The sequence below is a fragment of the Typopeltis vanoorti genome, chromosome 4 (genome assembly GCF_054136105.1).
Source record: "Typopeltis vanoorti isolate ZY-2024b chromosome 4, IOZ_Tvanoo_1.0, whole genome shotgun sequence".
In the NCBI taxonomy this organism is placed as follows: Eukaryota; Metazoa; Arthropoda; class Arachnida; order Uropygi; family Thelyphonidae; genus Typopeltis; species Typopeltis vanoorti.
Genome location: NC_143552.1, coordinates 159,932,052 through 159,954,791, shown reverse-complemented (window position 1 = coordinate 159,954,791; position 22,740 = coordinate 159,932,052). Strand labels below are relative to the sequence as shown.

Here is a 22,740-nt window from a genome sequence, read left to right as displayed (position 1 = left end):
ATGTTTGTATAGTGGAGTCTACAATTTACCTGTAAAATATAAGCATCTGTATAAAGAAAGTGCCGAAGCCTTATGTTACAGATCCAATCTTAACCGGAATGACTGTCTCACTATTCCAAAAGTCAGGGAAATTGTTATCCTCAACTGTATAAAATAAATTTATCAGTTATATTTTAATTTAATTTAATAACAGCCCAATATTTTTTAATATTGGGCTGTTATTAAATTAAATAAATACATTTTTTTTAATGTAATCCCTATTGATGTTTAAGTACGGTTGCAGTTAAATGAACAGAAAACCTTTGACACCGTAAGGTAAAAGAGGGCAAAAGGAAAAAGCAAAAGTCATTGTGAAAATCATCAAATTCCTAATAGGAATCCTCAAGAGATATATCACATGATACAGTGATAGTAATACTATAAACTTATCACAGTGATAACTTCATCTCAACAATTTTCCTCAAAATTAATCTGCTATTTGACAGGACTCGAATATCAGATCTGAATTTTGGCTTTCTATATCAGACTGCAACAATCTGCCTAGATTTTGGTCTTCCTCTGGGTGGGTTCTTTGCCCTATGATGTCCTAGCATAAAATAACTTCCTTTGCTAACTTATTTCCCATTCTGTTTGAAGTGACCATATACTGCCTTAGATCAGCTGTGCTCACATTTTATAGCCAACAATGTCAAACTCTTTTCTAATATTTCAATTTTTAATACGATGCTGCAGTTGTTGCCATCTGTTCATTCCCTACTTTTTCTGATATGCGATCAACTGTTTTATGTCTAGAACAATTCTGTAAGTTAAAACTGAACACTGTCTCGTATAAATAGTTTAGCATTGGCCAATTTGTTTCTTATTCCATATAAATTTATTTAGTTGGCTTTCAATAATAACAGCTTTGGTTATTCTGTTGCCTATTTCATATTTAATTTCCTCTATAGGCTAGATAAATAAATAAATAAAAAGATAGGTATCTCCCCCACTTCCTTTCAGTCATACTTCAGCAGTAATCCAAATGTATATCACCATATGTTGGATGCCGCTGAATAAGAAGACAACCAAGAATATCCTACAAAGGTATGTCCAAAATTATTCTTCTCATATATTCCTCATGTATCTGTCTTTAAAACATCAGTAATACCCTAAAAACTGAGTAAAAAGCGAATGACGTTATTTAATTTAAACGAGAGCAAATTGAAAGACTGTACATGAACTATCTTTAAAATTAGGTATTTGTATATAGTGGAGCTGAATGCATACTAAGTTATTATAATTATTATTATTAGATGAGCAATGCCATGGATTTAGTCATTGAGGGCCTAAACATTATGTCAAGCACTATCCAACATTTGCTCAATATCCATCATACTTCGCTTTGAACTCATTCTCAGTCAAGGCACCTACAACAGACTCTGGCAACTATTCCACTTATTTGCCACTCTCCAAGCAAAATATCTGGAGCTCATATCCCTGTTAATTACACTCTTCTAGTTCTCCAATCACCAGATCAATTTGGAAAAAGTTCCTCTATATTAATCTTGTAAAAACCCCTTCAGTAATTTGTATGTCTCAATCATATCACCCCTTATCCACATGCTAGCCAATTACTGTAAGCCACAAATCTTCAACCTATCCTCATAAAGCATTTCATAGACCTGCCACCATTTTGATCACCTGCCTCTGGATCCTCTCTACCTCCTCATCCCAAGAAACCGAGGTGATGAGATCAGTGCAGAGTAGTCAAGATGGGGGTCTCACCAAAGCCCTGTAAAGTGGTATAATAATCAACTAATCTCTGCTCATCAGGGTGTTCTTCAGTAACCAAGTAATCTAATGAACTGTTACTTAAATATAAAGAGCCAACAGGCTTCATTTCGGCAATATAAACATTAATTAAGGGGATATTAGATCCCACATTATTTTAAAACTGAATAAGAAACTCAAAGATTGGAATCAGAGAGTTTCATGCCGAATATAGTATAAAAAACTATAAAAGTATCGGCGAATACTAGCATGAACTGAATGCAAGTAGTACTAGAACGTAGTACAAACACGGGCAACTCGTTGCAAAGGTGGGGAAAGTTCTGATCACCATTCTTTGGTATTTACCATAATGTAAAATCACATTTCCTAGGAAATGTATACTGTTATTACATTATGGTAGGGAGGTCACTATCCAGACAGGTTTCAGCCTTTATTGAGGCTTCATCAGTGAGTAGCTAGACCAAATTATTAATACCAAAGGGTATAGCGAAAAGAACTTATATACTCTGCTATACGAGTTGTCCAAAAAGGTGCACCCATTAAGTTACTTAAATAAGATATAAACATTAACTAAATTAAGGGGATATTAGATCCCACGTTGTTTTACTTTGGTATACCCTTTGGTATTAATAATTTGGTCTAGCTACTCACTGATGAAGCCTCAATAAAGGCTGAAACCAGTCTGGGTAGTGACCTCCCTACCATAATGTAATAACAGCATACATTTCCTAGGAAATGTGTTTTTACATTATGGTAAATACCAAAGAATAGTGATCAGAACTTTCCCCACCTTTGCAATGAGTTGCCCGTGTTTGTACTACGTTCTAGGACTACTTGCATTCAGCTCACGCTACTATTTGCCGATACTTTTGTTTTTTATACTATATTCGGCATGAAACTCTGATTCCAATCTTTGAGTTTCTTATTCGGTTTTAAAACAATGTGGGATCTAATATCCCCTTAATTTAACTAATGAATTGTTTTTGTCACTTTTGCAATATGCCTTCTAAACTTCAATTCCTATTCCCTAACAGCTCTAAATCCCTGGCTCCACCAATTTCCTGAAGTTCAGGTATTCAGCAGGTAATTTTTTTCACCCTGAAATGCATAATCTTAAACCTTACCACATTAAGCTGATATCTGTTTTCATTTGCCCATACTGCAAAATTATAAATAACATCATCTTTATTGACTATTGCTCTGCCCAAATTTGCATCATTGCTGAACAACTCAATATTTCCTTTCTGACTATTTCCTATTAAAAAATATAAACATAAATAGATGGACACGTTCAAAGAATGAAAATAGAAAGATTGCCAAAACAAGCCTTAAAGTACAAACCATTAGGAAAAAGAAAACCAGGACATCCTCTTAAATGATTCAACGATGACTTCTAAGGCCGGAACAGGCCACGTTAGGCCTAAATCCTTGATATGCATGCTGATGATTATTTCCTATATTGTTCATGTTCGAGTTAAATAGCAGAGGCCCAAGAACAGAGCCTTGTGGCATACCACTACTTACAGGCCTTCTGCTGGACTTTACTTCTCAACAAACCTGTCTGGTGAATAGAGGTAAATGAACTGGAGGTGCATAGGATATTACAGAATCTTGCTGAGAATACAGCTATGGGATTAGATGATTATACTAGTTTGAGTTTTATGTATTAGGAATTGGCAGTGCCTTTGACCACATTGTTTCATTTTAGTCTCAGCTGAGGGTTGATCCCAAGGGGATAGAAAGAGGAGGGGGAGAGGATTATTTCCATTGTATAAAGGAGGCTTGAAGATTAAGGCAGCAAATTCATGACTGACCAGTATCTCAGGAGTCATGGTCAAGGCATTGGAAAAGTTGGTTAAGAGCGAAATACAGGAATGGAATACTGTGTGTGTGGGGGGGAATAGTTTTGTGGAGGGGTAGATCATGCCTCAGTAACTTGCTCACCTTTTATAATACAATGACAGCCGAAATAGATAAAGGTAATGGGTCAGTGATACTGCTGGACTTTGCAAAGGCCTTGACAGAATACCACGTGGAATTCTACTCAATAAATTGTAGCACATGGAAATGGATAAAGTTGGAGTTTAATCATAACTCTCCAACATACTAAAAATTAACTGAATGGAAAAAGTCATATCATCATAAATAAAAATCTGGGTAATTGATTGGCTGACTTGGACTTGAATCACTAGAAGGTTGATTATAATAGTTAGAATAGAAAAATGATCTGATTCCTAATAATGATGAGATTCCTAATATGGTATTATAAAGTACCCTATAATGCATCATGAATCCTCTGTCTTATTATTATTGCATGGACACCTCTATGGAGTCCCAAACTATCAACACAATATCTATTGTACCTCTCCTCGAAACCATTAACAGCCAAGTCAGACAACCCATTCCATTCATTCACCACTCTCCAAGAGAACAATCTAGTGCTCATGCCCTTACTAACAACACTCCTTCTCAACTTCCAGGGATGACCTTTCTTTTTCCCCCTCTAGCCAAGTGTTGAAACATTTGTCCTGCATCAATCCTATAAAAGCCTTTAAGTAACTTAAATGTGTCAATCGTCTGCACGCTTAGCCTAGTGGCTGTGCACTTCGCAACCATATGCCTGGGGAAGGAGTGTCCTAGGTTCGATTCCTGTCGGAGATGTGAGGAGCTGAAGGATCTTCCTCAGCCATAGCCAAGTTAGCTGGTCTTGGGCGTGGACAGTACGGTTTTCCCCCCAGTTTATCCTGGGATTTTTCATCCTGCAAAGCAGGCAAACTGGCCTTGAGAGAACTCAACACTACGGACATAGGATATACCGGGGTGTAGGGCTGACCACCTTATCCTGTAAACGGTTTGAGGTCCGATGATTAACAAATCCTCAACACTGCAAGGTAAAAGAAGGTAAAAGGAAGATGATGATGATGAAATGTGTCAATCATATCCCTTCCCCTTTTTCACCTACCAACCAATTTTTGCAATCCACAAACCCTCATAGGAAGCATTCCACAGACCATTCACCATTTTGGTTGCTTACTGCTGGATCCTCTTCACCACTTCCTCATCCCCAAGAAACCCAGGTGACCAGACATGAGCACAATATTCCAGATGTGGTCATATCAAGGATTTATAAAGAGGAATGATAGACATTCATCCTGTAAATCATCCTGCAAACTGTCTACTACATCATCTTGATTAATTAATACCCTATCCATCTTTGCATCATCTAATGTCTTAAACAATGATGAAATTCTCAGAAATAATTTTTCTTTTTCCTATTTACAATTATTAACATACATTAATATATATTATGTATATTTATTTTGTAGTAAAATATACATTTTACTACAAAATCCTGCAGTGAGCAATTACTGTATTACACAGTGTAGTGTAGTGATGTAATAGTAAATTTAATTATTATTTAAATTAAGGGGATATTAAATCCCACATTGTTTCAAAACCAAATAAGAAACTCAAAGATCGGAATCAAAGAGTTTCATGCCGAATATAGTAAACTATAAAAGTATCGGCAGATACTAGCGTAAGCTAAAGCACGTAGTACAAACTACGTGCTTTAGTTTACGCTAGTATCTGCCGATACTTTTATAGTTTGTTTAAGCTTACGCTAGTATCCCCCAATACTTTTATAGTTTACTATATTCAGCATGAAACTCTTTGATTCCGATCTTTGAGTTTCTTATTCAGTTTTGAAACAATGTGGGATTTAATATCCCCTTAATTTAAATAATGTTACATCACTGAAATGAAGCCTATTGGCTCTTTATTTAAGTAAATTTAATAGTTTTGCATGCATAACTGACGATGGTAAATGTCCCTCCACCATTCCAGACACCCAACATACAATGCCACCTATATCCTTTTGCCAGGATGAGATCAGAAAAATACTGTCCAAATTAGACAGTATTTTTCTATCAGGGCCAGAAGACTGGCCCTGATGGCATTTCCCCAATTGTCCTGAAAGTTTGTGCACCACAACTGACTCCTATTCTATGTCACCTATATATACTCTCTTACTCAACCGGAAACTATCCCACAAACTGGAAATTGGCCTATATTCAACCCATTCCCAAGAAGAGTGACAAGTCACTGTTGTCCAACTACTGCCTGACCGCCTGATCTCGCTTACCTCAGTCCTATCTAAAGTAATGGAAAAAATTAATTCCCGACTCCTACACTACCTTGAAGACACCCACCTAATAAATTACTACTAGTATGGATTCTGTCGTTGCCGATCAACAAGAGATCCTCACATGTCATCCATTTATGGACAAATGCCATGGAGAAGTTTGGCGAATCTCAAGTGGTTGCACTCAATATCTCCAAAGCCTTTGACTGGGTCTGGCACAAACGCTTACTAACCAACCTACCATCATTTGGTCTGACCCAGAACTTCTGTAGTTGCATTGTCAGCTTTCTGTCTGGATGCACACTGTGTGTGATGGTAGATGGCTCCCTATGTTCTCACCATTCAACCAATGCTGGAGGTTCCAGAAGGGTCTCTGTCCTCTCACCAACCCTCTTCCTACTATATATTAATGACCTACTTCAGTTGACCTCCAACCCAATACACAGTTTTACACACGACAGCACATTACACTCCTCATTTTCATTTGATAAACATTACCAAATTATTTAAGGAATTGAACAACGTAGATACAAATATAAATTAAATTATACTTTAATAAATATTTCCGATATTTCGGCAACATCACGTTGCCATCTTCAAAACGAACTTACAAAAAAAGGCACGTGCACGTAGGCAATACAACACAGTAACTGAGAATGAAGAGATGCACTCAACGCGCTTTCACGTGGCCACAACTTCGCCATTGCTCCCAGAAAAATACCTAGTGAGGATATTATGATCCAGATCAAACGCAGAATCCGCCACCTTCCACATCAAATCACCAACAGTGTAAGACTGCATGTAGCTTGTGTCCTCTCCAAAGCAAGACCACCAAAAACCAACATATCCAACAAGGAATATAAAGCTCTACAGGAAATAAGGAATAATAAAGAATTACTTATCACCAAAGCGGATAAGGGAAATGCAACTGTAGTACTTAACCAAAAGGACTACACATGTAAGCTTAAGGCTCTTCTATTAGATCGGGCTACTTACCTTCCTACTGAATACAAACCCACCAACTCACAAATTAGAAAACTTCACAGGCTCCTTAAGAAAGTCACTTCTTGGCCTGTAGAAGTTACCAACAGATTAAAGCCATTTAACTCTATACCCCCACCCCCCCGTATTTACGGACTCCCAAAAATACATAAAGAAAATGTGCCATTACATCCCATAGTGGATGGCATTGATTCCCCCACATACAAATTAGCTAAACATTTGGCCAAAGAGCTCACACACTATACTGGCAACACACCATCACACATAAAAAACTCAGCCCACTTCAACGCCAGCATCGAAAACCTTACACTCCAACATACTGACATAATGGTCAGCTTTGATGTCTCCTCCTTATTCACAAATGCCCCCCTCAAGGAAACTTTAGAGTTAATCCAAGCTAAATTTTCTCCCGATATCTCAGTCCTATTTCAGCTCACAATGAACTCAGGCTATTTCGTTTGGCAGGGAAAATTCTATAAACAAATAGACGGGACAGCCATGGGTTCACCACTCTCCCCACCCTTGGCCAATTTCTTTATGGAGACCTTTGAAGAAAAAGCCTTAGCCTCTGTCCCACAAAAACCAACCATATGGCTTCGCTACATTGATGATGTGTTCGCTAATTGGCCACATGGCTCTGAAACACTCCTCTTAACACACTTAAACAACCAACACCCCTGAATCAAATTCACTCTGGAAAAAGAGGAAAACAACAGCCTCCCTTTCCTAGGGTTTCAATCAGGCTGGCGGGTGACTAGACACACTAGTCACCCGCCAGCCTGATGGAACCTTGGTTTTCTCAGTTTATAAAAAACCCACCCATACAGGCACATACATTCACCAACAATCCCCCCCCCCCTTCACAATAATATGGAGTGGTGAAAACACTATACAACAGGGCTAAACTAATCTGTTCTAACGACATAGCCCTAAACACTGAACTAAATCACATCCTCAACACTTTCTCAGCCAATGGCTACCCCCCCCCCTAAAAAAAATCCAAAAAATATTAAAACCTACAAACCACCCCCCCCCCCTTACAACAAGGATTACTCTAAATCCATCACTATTCCCTACATCTGAGGCACCTCAGAAAAAATTACCAAAATCTTAAAAAAAACATGACCTCCTGTTACAGGCCTTACAGAAAATTGGCATCCCTTATCCGCTCCAGTAAAGACCAACCACTTCCCCTAGACCTATCTGGTGTATACCAGGTCCCTTGCAGTTGTAAACTGTCTTACTTTGGCCAAACAGGCAGGACAGCGAATATCAGTATTTGTATTTGCTACGGTGTATTACTCTAGCTTTCCTCCACCGTATTCTGGTCTTGCAGACCATGCTCTGGATACACGCCACAGAATACAGTGGAAGAAAGCCAGAGTAATACACCGTAGCAAATACAAATTCGAAAGACTATTTATGGAATCAGCTTCAGCCCTAAGAAACTCTCCAAATCTCAACAAATTTGGTTGTATGCGACTGCCCCAAATTTGGGAGGCTTACATCTGCAGACCTTTAGCCCAATGGCCAAGAACACCTACTTGGCCCGCTAGAGGGCACCATCAGGACTTTTAGGAGAACAATAGCTTCATCTCTTCATTCTCAGTTACTGTGTTGTATTGCCTACGTGCACATGCCTTTTTTTGTAAGTTCCTTTTGAAGATGGCAACGTGACGTTGCCGAAATATCGGAAATATTTATTAAAGTATAATTTAAGTTATATTCGTATCTACATTGTTCAATTCCTTAAATAATTTAGTAATGCATAAACAACGTATAAACCTGTCTACGAGGATAAACATTACCCTACGCAATTCACCTCACAACCTACAGAACATCAACCACCACCCTCAATTCTGGTCTTCAAGCCATCCTACAATGGGGTTCAGATAACCTCATCAATTTCAATGCTAATAAAACCCAGTTCTGTCCTATTTCCCATAAAAAAAGAACCATTTTTTCCCAGTATTCTTTTTTCATGATACCCAAATTTCCAGGCAGTTTGAGATCTCTCTTCTTGGAATTACCCCTCACATCAAACCTCTTCTGGTATAAACACATCACAACCATTGCATCCTCAGCTTCAAAAAAACTAGGATTTCTCTTTCACTCAAGACGTTACCTTCACCCCTGAATAGCTGTTAACATTATACAAATCACAAATCAGCGATTCAATACTGCTCCCATATATGGGGTGGGGCCCCTAAAAGCTCCCTCAAAATGCTTGACTCAATACAGAGGAGAGCAATAAGACATTAATGACCTATCTCTTACCAAGTCTTCCCCCCCTCCCGCTCCCCACTTTCACACAGACATTTGGTTTCTGCAATATGTATATTCTACAAATATTTCCATGGGAAATGCTCATCTGAAATAACATCAATAATTCCTCCACTCAGTACTAAAGCTCGTTGGAACATGTGCAGCTGCTGCTCAACATCCCTTCTCAGTATACCTAGAAACAAACAGAACAAGTTTCTTTTTCTCCTCCTCCTTCCCTGCAACTGCTGCACTGTGGAACAGTCTCCCCACTGCTGTGTTTCCCAATGAATACAATTTACAGTCATTTAAATCAAATATAAACAAGTTCCTCCTTACCCACCCCACTACTCATACACGGTAGTAATGTACTATAGGTTGATCCAGCAACCTCTTGGTATGGGCATAACATAAAAAAAAAAAAATCATATTTACAAGGCGTATTAACAAGTTACTCTGAACTCCATTAGTGTTTATCTAGATAAAATTAAGCAACGTTTCAGCATTAATCCTCTCTCTCTTAAAGGCTGCTCCCAATTTTTCATTTCTGAGCTCTCTGTTAAGAGAGTTAAAGATTCTTGGTGCCAGACATGTGAATTGCCACTGCAGGATGCTTTTTTGCCTGAGATATCTGGAAAAGTAGACCATCTGGCCTGAAGGTACAGTATTGGTCAATGCAGCTAATGCCCTGTTTATTTCTTTATTTCTATGTAAGAAGATAAGCATTCTGTAAAGGTTGCTTCCTGAATGTCAAGCATTCAGGAAGATTAAATTAGGTTGTTAACTGCAGAGTTATTAAAAAATGAAGATTTCCTTTAAAATTATGTTGTGTAGATTGTGTAATTTGCTAAGGATCGTTTTGCATGCTCCCCTCAGATATAAATTCTATACTAAATTCATTAGTATACCAGTGCATAATACAGTCATCGTTTATATAGATTATAAAATAAAATAAAAAAACGTCCTAGAACTCAAGCTTTGGGAAACACCAGCTTTGATGAGTTGGTATTCGCTGAAGATGATGTTTATTTGAATTGTTTGTTATCATCTTTATCATCAAATTCCTGACATATACACTTAGGGATGTACATGATCTTATGATAGTACTACATGAAAAGTTACATCATTATTAACTTCTGATCAACAATTTTCCTCCAGATTAGCCTGTTATCTGTCATCATTCCAATATATCAGATTATACATTTCTGTGTTCTAAGGTAGTTTTTAATCTGCTTACATCTTAATCTTGTAACAGGTGGTATGGCCTGAGATTAGTTATGCTAACACATTTCTGAATGCTAATAATGTCAAGTTCTTTCCTAATATCCTCGTTTTTAATATGACTCTACCACTGATGCAATCTGTTCAGTCTCCTAATCTTTCTCAGGACTCTCATATCAATGGTCTCCAGTCTATGATCAAGAGTTTTATTTCTAAGTTAAGATTATTTCAGATCCATAAGTTAAAATTGGTTTGAACACTGTCTTATATACAGACAGTTTAATGTTTTGACTAATCGCTCTCTTATTTCATATAAATTTATTCAGTTGACTTCCACCATACCATACCAGCTTTTCTTATTCTGCTGTCTATTTCCAAATTTAATTTGCCATCTTCATCAAAAACTGCACTAAATAGCTGAATTATTTTACTTGTTCTATAGGTTCTACCTTCAGGATGCAGCTGATGTTTGGAATGTATATGCCTATTTTCACTGTTTTTATCTTTTTTAATGCTGATTTTCATACCAAATTAATTACAGCAGCCATTCAAATTTGGTGAGAGAATGCTGTAGACTTGTCCTGAATTTATTTAGGAGTATAACATCACCTGCAAAAAGTAAAGAGTTGAGACTGACATCTCCAATCTTGCCATCAGGTTTAATACCACTTTCCTTCATAATGTAATCCACACAGATGATGAATAACAGCGGAGATAATGTACACCCTTGTTGCACATCTGACTTAACATCAAAACATCATCCTGTACCTTTTTCAATTCTAATTGCTGATTTACAATTCAAATAGAGACTATGTGTATAACTTGATATAATGTCCCATTTACACCATATAACTGGAATGTTTTGAACAGCTTTCCTCTTGGCAAATGTCGTATGCCTTTTCTAGATCAAAAAACGTAAATACAGATCCTTGTTATATTTGCATGGCTTCTCAACTATTTGTCTTAAACTGAAAATCTGATCCTGACAATCTTTATTTGGCCTAAACCCAGCTTGTTCTTCTCCAAGCATCTCCTCCACAATTTTTATTAACCTTTTCTCAAGAATACAGTCATCCCTCGACTTACATCCAGGTTCTGTTCCATCTGGCAAGACATAAGTTGATACATTAAATCAACATAAAACTGTACTGTGTGTGTGTTACTGCCACTATAAAACAGCAGGATAATCACCCAAATCTTCCTCCACAATCACATCGTCATTACCTTCCCTGTATGAATGATCAGGTTGTGGCTCTTCTGGTGTAACCTTTTTTTTTTTTTTAAATGAAAATGTCCAATGTGCTTTGCTTATTCTTCCTTTTCCTTTCATCATAAATTTGTTCACAGCAAGCAAACGCATCATGTACTTTCGTTTCTATTATTAAATAGCATTCAACATTGGGGTCCATGTCTTCAGCCATTTTGAGAACATCGCTAACTGCAAAAAACATTTCTGCAAGACCCTTCACTGTAAATTGTTTAACTATCTCTTCGTTTTCTCGTTTTTCCTCTTCTGCAACATTTGTTCCTCCAGTTTGACCAATTCTTTGTTTGTCAACTCTTCAGGGGAACTCTCCCTATGAGTTCAATTATGTTGTCTTCATTCACTTTGAGATTCAGATTGTTTGCTAGGTCCACTATTACAAACTTCCAAAATTATGCAAACCTTTTCAATGTGTTTTTCCATATGCCACTCATACATTAAGAGAGGTCACCTCATCCCAAGCCACAGCAATATTTTTAATAGCATGATAAATATTGAATGTTTTCCAGAATTGCATGAGAGTCTGGTCATTTCCTTCAGTAGCAGAAATGGCTTGTGAAAAAGTTCTCCATAGATAATAAGCCTTAAACACTAAAAGAACTCCCTGATCCATCAGTTGGATCAATTAAGTAGTGTTTGGAGTGAGAAGCATGACCTTGAACTTGGTGAAGATCACCGCTATAAGACGTACAAGACAGATAACACGGAGCATTATATAGAATTAATATAATTTTAAATTCTACATTTTCTTTCACACAATAGCTTTTTATTTCACTTGTATAACAGTTGATTGAGGCATCCTCAAACAATTTTTGAGTCATCCACGACTTCTTATTGCTCCGATAACGAACTGAGAGTATGCTTCCTAATGTTTTTGAAGATTTGTGGTTCTCACTGTGCCATATCACAAATGGTTTCAGTTTATATCCAGCCACACCCGTAACAGAATCGCAATATGGGCATTAAGAGCTTTGAAACTAGGCATAGATTTTAGCTTTCTGTGGATGAATGTCCAGTCGGGCATTTTTTTCTGAAATAAGGACATCTCATCCATGTTAAATATTTGCTGTAGCAAATAATTTTCCTTCGTAATAATTTTATCCAATTTTCCACAAACTCCTTAGCATCCTTTTCATTGGCACTTGCAGATTCCCATACATTTTCACACCATGCAGCGCAAAAGGTTGCTTGAATCTCATGAACCAACAGAAGCATTGAATTAGTACTCATAATCAGGTTCTCCTTTCTCCTTCAACATGTTGAAAAGACTTAGTGCCTTAGCGGTTATGTGCTTTTGGTTCAGATCCTCTATCCATGATGCAACTAACTTTTCCATATTACCGATAGGACCTTGTCGTTGCTTCGTCACTATCGTCGATTTAAGGAAGCAGATCCTTTCACAGCCTCTATGATTTTATCCTTATTTTTCAAAATGGTCGTCACTGTAGAATGAGACCATCCAAAGTCATGTGCAATCACATTGAAGGGCTTACCAGCTTCATGTTGCTTCATAACTTGCAACTGCGATCAAGTCAAGATCAATTGCTCACCTCTTTTTCTGTGATTCTTCACTAGGTTTTTTGATTGTGCGTGTAGGGGCCCATGTTGCACAAAACAATGTGAAATATTTAATGATAAATACACAAATTACTCATTTCTCAAACACAAAATCAACAGAGGAACTGTTGAAGACTCGTGCCGACTGCCGAGGGAGGTTGCCGCTGAAAGCGCTGTTGCCACTGTGCATGCTTTACCTTACGCTCGCTTGCGTCTTGTTCGAAAGTATAGCCGAAAATGTCATTTATTCCCTTAGGGGATCACGAACGTATCTTCAAAAAGACATAACTCTAACGGAAGCAAGTCGAGGGATGACTGTAGTTGCATAAATCAGACCAGGAATTCTCAGTGGGGAAATTTCTCTGTAATTCTCAGTACTTTTTTTTTTTTTTTTTTTTTTTTACAGATGGGTACTGTGGGTGCTCTACTCGAGTCATCTGGAATTCGACCCTCTGAACAGGTCTTCTGAATTATACAGTGTAGTCATTGTAAAACTTTTATACCTCCATATTTGGGCATTTCTGGTCGAATATATCTACTCTCGCTGCCTTTCCACATTTCAGGTTTGCGATAGCTTCTTTTACTTCAAGTACCGATATATATTCCAGATGACATTCCTGTTGAGTGTTTTCTACCACCATGCTGGCACTATTCTTTTTTTCATTTAGCAATCTTTCAAAGTAATTATTCCATACATCAGCCTCATCGATATCTTTATCCTCAGTTTTCATGTCCCCTTTATTATCTTTAATTTCTTTTACAGTACTCTTTTCACCACTTATGTGCTTTTTCAATTACCTCCAGAATATTTTACTAACTTCCTGATATTTATTTTCAATGTTTTTATCAGTCTTCCCATGACTTTTGTTTAGCTAATTTTATTCAATGCTTTGCTTTCTTGCATTTTTCTATCCTTGCAGATTAACGCACCACATGCCTCTCTGGCTGAATCAATCTAAAATTTTCTTCAAGGTTTTCACTGTAACTCCAAGGTTTGGTTTTTGTCTTGAAACTCTTTCAGTTTTTCTTGAATAATGTTTGTGTATTTGAGTCTACAGTTCATATCTGACAGTTGTTCAACTTTGATTCATTTTAAAACTTTCTTACACACGTTTCTTTTCAATATGAAGTTCAATTTTATCCTGCTCAACACTAAATGGTGATCACTTCCTATTTCAAATCATCTGTATACTCTTGTGTTGTCCTGAACCAGTGGGAAAACATCACTGTTCACAATAACATAGTGAATGAGACTTTTCTTATTCCTGTATAGAAATAAACTGAACTGAATAGAACATGTAAATTCAACGACAAATATTCAATATCCTAAACAAATATTAGATTGTGTGTTTGTACACACACACACACACACACACACAAAGGGAAGACTAGGTAGACATTAAAAAAGATTATTAGATTAAAGAAGAGAATTAAGGGAGGGGGGGGGGGAAGCAATCTGCCATAACTCCAGTTTTAAGGTGAATATTTTCACTTTGCCACTTGTATGCAATGGAAATATTTAACAGCCAAATCTGAAGTGCTAATTGCAAGTAACAAAAGAATTATAGCACTTTTAAAATTAGAAAATTAGAAAAATAGATATTCTTTTCCTCTGCAGCATTTCTATAGGCTGCATCCTTCAACTGATTTTTACCAAATTTCAGCCCAATCACACAAATCTAAAAAATGGAGGGGGGGGGATTACTTCTTTTGAATGCATTTACATTCATTATTCAACTGTATATGGCCAAATCTGGAACAATTCTTTCCTTACGTGGCTAAAGAAAACCCTCCTCAGGCAATTCCATATGTAACATCATTCAAACTACTTTCAAGCATATTTTTAATACAGTTGACAAGTGATATCTTACAAAAACATCTCATACATAAAGTAAAGGAGGTACTGAAGAATTGAAGAGATTGTTTGCCTACAATTCTAAAGTGACTACTTGGTTGAACATTAACTGTTGAGAAATGTTAACTCCCCTCTGAAATTTCATCTATACCATAACAGTAGTAGTAGCAACACTACTGATATTAAAAATAACATTAGTAAATCTACAATCTTTAATTTGTAACCATTCTTCTGCTTTCTTTGGTATATAATTCACTTTTCTATGGTGCAAGAGGTTTTTTTTCATGGAACGCAAAACTTTTTGGTAGTAATTTTGGCAAGAATTATGATTAGTGCTTATCAGTATTTGGCAATATGCTAAATATGTCACCCCCATTTTTAGATGGTTATTAACTGAACACAATGTGCTAACTCTGAAGGCTCACACATTTTTTTTTTGGTAGGATGGTGACATCACCAACCTATGAAAAAGAGGATGAATTTATGTGTTGTATCAAAAAAAAGTTTATGTTCACTTATTTGTAATTAAAATAATAAATGGAGAAATGTTAATCATTGTGCAATATAAAACTTTACAGTAGTAATTCTGACGAGTGCTTACATTTTCATCTTTCAAAAGACATGCATATTGGTACTTTCATTATTACTCTGAAACGATTTTAATCACCATTCACACTCTCAGAGAATAATTTTTGTTGTTGTTATGATATTTGTTGATTTTTTCCACTATTTTTTAAAATGAATAAACACAGTTAACATGTTGAGGAAATCGGAAATGTCCTGTGCCACCTTGACCTTCTAGCAGATCAAGAGAAAACACCTTGCACCGGCACAATTTCCTGTTTCTGTAACATCAGATGCATCACATATCCAAATTAGCCAAATCTACAGAGGGGAAAACGAATGATGTTTTTGTTTTATGGTATATTAGAAAACAATTAAGGAAAATGCTATAGGTTGGTATATTTGAATTTCTAAAAGGTATAAATGCATGAACCATCCTTAACGAGCCATATGAAAATGAAAATATAAGGGAGAGAAAGAACAGGTGTGAAATATAAATAACAGTTATTGGCAAATGAATTATTAATAATCTATGTTTGTGATATTATATGTGTATGTCCTATAAGTTGCTAGGGTGGAGTGAATAAAATGTTATCCTATAAACTCTAGTTATACATGAAAAATCTCTTTTCCTCTCCTCACTTATGAGGAGAGGAAAAGAGATTTGTTTGTGAAAGATAAATAACAAACCAATAATAAACAGTGACTGTATACATTGGTAGCTCAGAAAATAACTATAGGAAGAGGCTCATCGAATGAACTAATTGATGGAGCAGCAAATCATTTTGTACAATTTGTTGTTCTCGTCTCGTATATATTTAATTTCATGTTTGATTTTTATTTCCTGTTTTCTTAGCATTTTTATTCACAGATGATCAGTATATGCTTTTTACACAGTAATATACACAAATAATTTTTTTATCACCATCAGAATTATCCACCCTTTCACAAATCCTACCTTAATTACATAAATTTGTCATCAGTTCTTCTGTCTTATCAATAACATATATCTCCCATATGCTTCGTTACAAATCAATGAATGCAATAATACACAGAAGGATTTATTTTTGTTCAGGAATTGATGAATTTTTACTCACTATGTGTTTTTTCCAAAGAATGGCATGAAAATAATTTTAATCAGGTAAAACACAGCGTAAAAAACATCCCATCCCCAAAAGACACATTATACTGCAGAACCAAGAAAAACAAGTAGTTTTACTATATCACTAAATATGATAGGCATAATTAAAATACAGTGCAGAGATTTTACAGTCTATATACTATATTAGTGTAATTAGAAACAAATGCAATGACAAATCAATAACTGTAAGAGTACGATTCTTAAGGGTGTGTGGAGATTGGTGAATGAGTGGAATGAATTGCCAGAATTATTTTGAATGCCCTGACAGTCAATGAGTTTAAGGAGAGGTATCATAGGTACTGTGTGTATAAAAGTTAGTGTGGGTCTCCAATCATGAGCCTCTGAACTTCATGGAATTACTGTATAATAATAATGAAAAACATGTCTCTTACCATAGACGCATTGCTATTTGATGCTACAATAAAACTGTTCACAGTTTTATTGTAGCATCAAACACAAATCTAGCTAAATACCCTTGTCCCAATATCCACTTTCAAATTTTTAGTTGCAAAAAATACATAGTAACACTTGTTTATAATGCAATCACTGGGTGCAGAAAGCAAACTATTTATGTAAAGCAAATAACTCAAAATCAGTCCAAACTGCATTTGTGATTTTCAATATCATTAAGACAGATCACAAATGTCTAATTTTAAAAATAAAATTCTATTGAAAAAGTTGTAATTAACATGCCATATAAACCTTTTGAAAATGCACCTGCCAGAAGGAACATACATACAATAAAGAAAGTTTGCAAGAGCAGTGCAACATGTGTAGAACACTTCCCAGTATGAAAGTGTTAAAAAAATTATAAAATTTCCAAGCATTTAAACCAGTTCTCAGAACACAGAAAAATATAAATATTTTTCTGTGAGAAATGCCTTTTTTTTTTTTAATTCAGTCTATTAAAATAGTCAAAAATTAATTTTAAAATTGCATGAAACAGAATAATTGGATTTCTAAAATTCATTTAACAGGATGTCAAATGCATGTTTTGGGATTTCTCTTTTATTTTACAAATAAAAGAGAAATCCAATGTAAAATATCATAAATTAGTGTTTAAAATGTCATTAAAAAGAATGAAACATGAGAGTAACATATAAGTGAGCCCTGTTTTTTACACAAGTACATATGGAATCAGCAATAGCAGTATAGTACTGAAATTTCACTATTTATTCACTTTTTTTTGCTTTGATAGATTTCAAAATATTAAAATTATTACACATAAATTATAGCTGTGTAATACTAGATTGTGTCATATTTGTGATATTCATTCAAGTTTTAGAAAAAATTAAAAAAATTGTAGTAACATACCTATGAGACAATCATGCTTACTAAGACTATCTCTATAAAGCTCACTTTGGATATCTGCTTGATCCTCAACCTCTTTCACCCTGCAGTTCAATTTTTCACTGCAGATTAATAAATCTTGAATCTTACATTCCAGAGATTCCTTTTCTATCTTAAAATCATCATTTTCTTTTTCTAAAATCTGGAAAATAAATGCTTTTCTTCTTATTACCATTTTATGGTTAACCGGGTGAGTAAGTATAATGAGAGTAAAATACATCAAAGATAATGGAACAAATTAAAAAAAAAAATTATAAGATAGCCATTATCAAATTCATTTGGTAATGTAAACATTCATTTCAAGCACAACTATATAATACTATATATAGTATTACTCTTGTCAAAGTGACTATGTAAGCCATGTTCTCAATTTTGATATAGATTTCATTAAATATAGCCAGCGTGGTTGGCAGAGTGGTTAGCTTATCTGCTCTCGATTGCTCTTGTTAGGTTATCATAAAAGGTAACCTGATCAACGACACAAAAGCACACCTTAACAAATCCATTCTAATCCTCGGGCATTATCCTCAATTGCCTAATTTTGTATATGATCACTTACTAATTTCTCCAAAATCTTAACAATTCCTTTCCAATCAATTTGGCATGATCAGAGAGGATCAATTTACTAATTAACATGTCATTTATGTCTCACTTTTTTTTTGGATCAAAATCATGTGTCTTGTTTTGTGTGTCTTTTCGTGTCTTTATTTTTTTTGATCAAAATCATGTGTCTTGTTTCACCAACATAAAGTAAATTATAACAGCAATGGATTCAATATATCCCAAGTGTGCCAGGCAGGGAAAGAAATCCTTGGCGGTGATGAATATGTTTTACAGTTTTGTAGGAGGTTTAAAGATAGCATTAAGGTTATAATTATGTAGCATTCTATTACTTTTATCTGATATCCTTTTAATGTAGAGTAGCTATGGTTTTTCTATAATCTATATTATTTCCAATTTTAGATGTAGATTTGTAAAGAAGGTTATTTTTGCTATAGCCATTGTTTATAAATGTGCTGCTAATAATTTGTAATTCATGCTTAAGAGCTTGCTTATTAGAGCAAATTGTTACTGCTCTGTTTTTGAGGGTGTAAATGACTCCAAGTTGAAGGGTAGTAGTAACAATCATGTATGTAGCAAGTATGAGAGGGTGCTCTTGTGGCAAAAGAAGCAGTGGTGTGTGTAAAGAGGACTCCAGTTTCAGATAAGTTTTGTGAAATAATTAATATTACATAAGTGTGTGTTCATGAGTAAGAGTTGCTATAAAGGTTGTGTGCTTGTAGTGATATTAGTGTGTGGGATCTTTTGTTTAAATTTATTTACAAATTCGTTGATATTAGACCTTAACATAGTAACTGGCAAAGGAAAGATGGCAGTGGCTTTGTCCATACAGGAATTTAACTTCGACTTCAGTCGTCTCATGAAATGTGAGGTGTGCCATATGTACTTGTTTGATTACATTGATAAATTGTGGATATTTAAGGTAGATAGAAGGAGGGTGTGTGTGAAATGTGAGCTGAATGAGGACTATGAGTGCAAATATGTTGATGACAGAAAGTGTTAGTAGCGAGAATGCCACAAGGAGAATGAGTGCTCGTCTGATAGAGAAGGATGGTTTAAAAAAAAAAAGCAAAAGAATGTTAAAAAAGTTTTGAAAAAGAGAATGAGCGATCTGAAAAACTTGACTGACGGTAAGAAAGATGAAACTGATGCGAATGTGGAGAAAGGCAACGAAATCGAGAGAATGAATGAAAGCAAAAGTATGAAGCAAGGTTTGAAACCTCAAAAAATGGAAAGAATGAACGAGAGCAAAAGTTTGACACAAGGTTCAAATGTACGCAAACTCGAAAGGATGAATGAGAGAGAAAGTGTGATGCAGGGTTTGAGAGTTCGAAAATTCAGAAGAATGAATGACAGCAAAAATGTGACGCAAGATTCGAAAGCCGAGTCGGTTAAGATGAGGCAAGAGATGAAATGGATGCAGAATGAAGTTAAGAAAATTCGGGAAATGTATGGGAGAGCGAAAATGACGAAAACAAATAATATTGATGTAAAAGAGGTAATGAAAGATCCATGAGTGGCTATGGTGATTCAATTATTAAAGAAGTGCTGGATGAGAGAATGTACAAGATATGTTTTACTGGAGGTAGAATGAGTAGAGTGATTGAGGCACTGGACATGAAATGGAAGCGAGCAAAAGAGATGATAGTTTTAATAGGTACAAATGACTTGACTGATTTGTCAGATTGGATATTAGGAGGTTGCTTAGACAGGTAAAAGAGAATAGTGTGATAGGAAAAGTGGTATGTGTGTTTGTCTAGGTATGACAGTAGTGAGATGTGGCAGAAAACAAGGATTATGAATAATATGTTAGATAAAAGAGAATAGTGTGATAGGAAAAGTAGTAAGTGTGTTGCCTAGGAAGGACAGTGGTGAGGTGAGGCAGAAAGCAAGGATTATGAATGATATGTTAGCAGAAATGCATGATGAGAAAGGAGTGCAGTTTGTTAATGTGTAGAATGAGTTTGAAGGATGAAGTGAACTGTATAAGAGTGATGGACTGCATTTGAGTGGTTTTGGTGTGAGTCACTTGGAGAGACTGCTGCTGGAAGGTAAAGAAGTGAGTACAAAGAATGAATCTGATCAAGTGGGAAGCGATGTGGAAAAGCAGCAGACTAAGACAGGAGAGATTGAAGAGGTGGTTATGAATGAAGAGATGAGTGGCATGAGTATAGAGAATGAGAGAAAGGGTGTGCAAAACAGACAGGGAAACGGGGGAACACAGAATAAGAGAGGTGGATGCTCCAAGAGGATGTGAATGCATGTGTAGACAGGAAAAGAAGGGAATGACCTGGGATCAAGAGGAAACATTTGGATTTGAAGAGGGTTCTGAAATGAATAAGGAGAAAGGGAAATAATTTGAGTTGAGCATGGAGAAATCATGCCGAATGAGTGATATCAGACTAGCTATAGATCCAAGAATATACAAATGCTAGAAATGTAAGAAACAAAACAGATGAAATGGTTGCATTAATTGAGTCTGTTCACCCAAAAATTGTTGGAATAAGTGAGACATGGCTGGATGAGGGCGACATCCTGACAGGAATAGAGATGGAAGGGTATGATGTGTTTCATGAGGATAGAAAAGGTACAAAAGGAGGGTGCTATTGATGACAGAGAAAGAGTTGTCCATACAAAGTAGAGATGCAAGAGGGAAATAGTGCCAGTGGCTTTGAGGCAGTATGATGTGATAAAGAGGTGAATAGAATGGAATACTTGGTTGGATGTTGTTATAGACCTGGTAATGTGGATGGACTGTGAAATGTATAATCAAATTAGTCAAGTAAATAAGAAAAGGTGATTTAATTATTTGCTCATTTTCTCATTATGGGAGATTTTAATTGTGGCAATATAGACTGGGAAGATGAAATAGCAACTGGAAGTAAAGAGAATGAGTTTCTTGAGTTTTTGAGGGACAACAACCTCAGACAGTATGTAACAGAGGGCATATGAGGATGGAGGTCTTGGATTTGATCATCTCATCAGAGGATCTAATTATAAATAAGGTGTCCAATCACCCTCCAGTTGGTGAGAGTGACCATGAAGTGATTACCTGGATGGCTGCCAGTGTGAGGACCTCTGTGAGAAAAGGTTATATATGGAATTACAAGGGTGGTGATTATGAAGAGCTCAGGAGACAGCTTGCAGGTGTGGCATGGAATGAGAAGTCATCTGGAAAAGAGATCAATGCAGCTTGGTGGATATTCAAAAACTATCTAGTAGGAGCAATGTCTAAATGCATTCCAAGGATCAGAAGGTTAAATAAGGTAGGTGCGAAATGGATGAATGAAGAGATTAAGTATGCAATACAGAGAAAAAGGGCATTATGGAGGCAGCATAAGAGAAGTGGAAATAACCAATTCCATGAGGATTACAAAGACCAGGCAAGGCAGGTGACTTGGTTGGTAAGGGTAGCATAAGTGAGGTATGAGCAGCAGTTAGCTAATGAAGCCAAAAAGAATCCTAAGCAGCTCTTTCAATATGTAGCCAGCAAAAGAAAGAACGATTATGGAAGGATGACATTGATTGGAGAAAATGGTATAAAGACAGCTGTTGCAGAAGGTGTGGTAGAGATACTTAATGAGCAGTTCATAAATGTCTTTCCATCTTGTGAGTGTGACTTCACAGAGAGATTGAGAGCAGTTGATGATGGGGAAGAGAGACTGACTAAGTGAGCAAGAGGTGAATGGGGAGTTGAGTAAACTTGGTGTTAATAAAGGCTGTGGGACTTGATAATGTACCAGGGAGTTGACATCTGCCTTGACATATTTTTAATGAGTCTTGCACTGGGTCAAGTTCCTAAGGAGTGGGAGGAGGGCAAGTTTGTGCCACTTCTTAAGGGAAGTGATAGAACTCAAGCATCAAATTATAGGCATATCTGTGTGTCAGGTGTTGTGGTTAAATTGTTGGAGAAGCTTGTAATAACTAGGATCCAGAATTGGGTTGACAACAATGGTATTATCTTTGATGGACAGTATGGATTTGCTAAAGGGAGGTCATGTTTTAGTAATCTACTTACTTATTACAATAAGGTGACGGCTTCCTTGAGA

The 22,740-nt window shown here is 36.1% G+C and overlaps 1 protein-coding gene across 2 annotated transcripts in view; it reads right to left on the bottom strand.

Moving 5' to 3' along the window:
* Positions 1–22,740, bottom strand: part of LOC150107797 (huntingtin-interacting protein 1-like) — a 632,881-nt gene that overhangs the window by 323,273 nt on the left and 286,868 nt on the right. For both annotated transcript variants that reach the window (XM_090392055.1, XM_090392056.1), the window contains one exon: positions 18,095–18,272. In XM_090392055.1, coding sequence (XP_090248181.1) covers positions 18,095–18,272 — 178 coding nt within the window. The remainder of the gene's footprint in view (positions 1–18,094; positions 18,273–22,740) is intronic.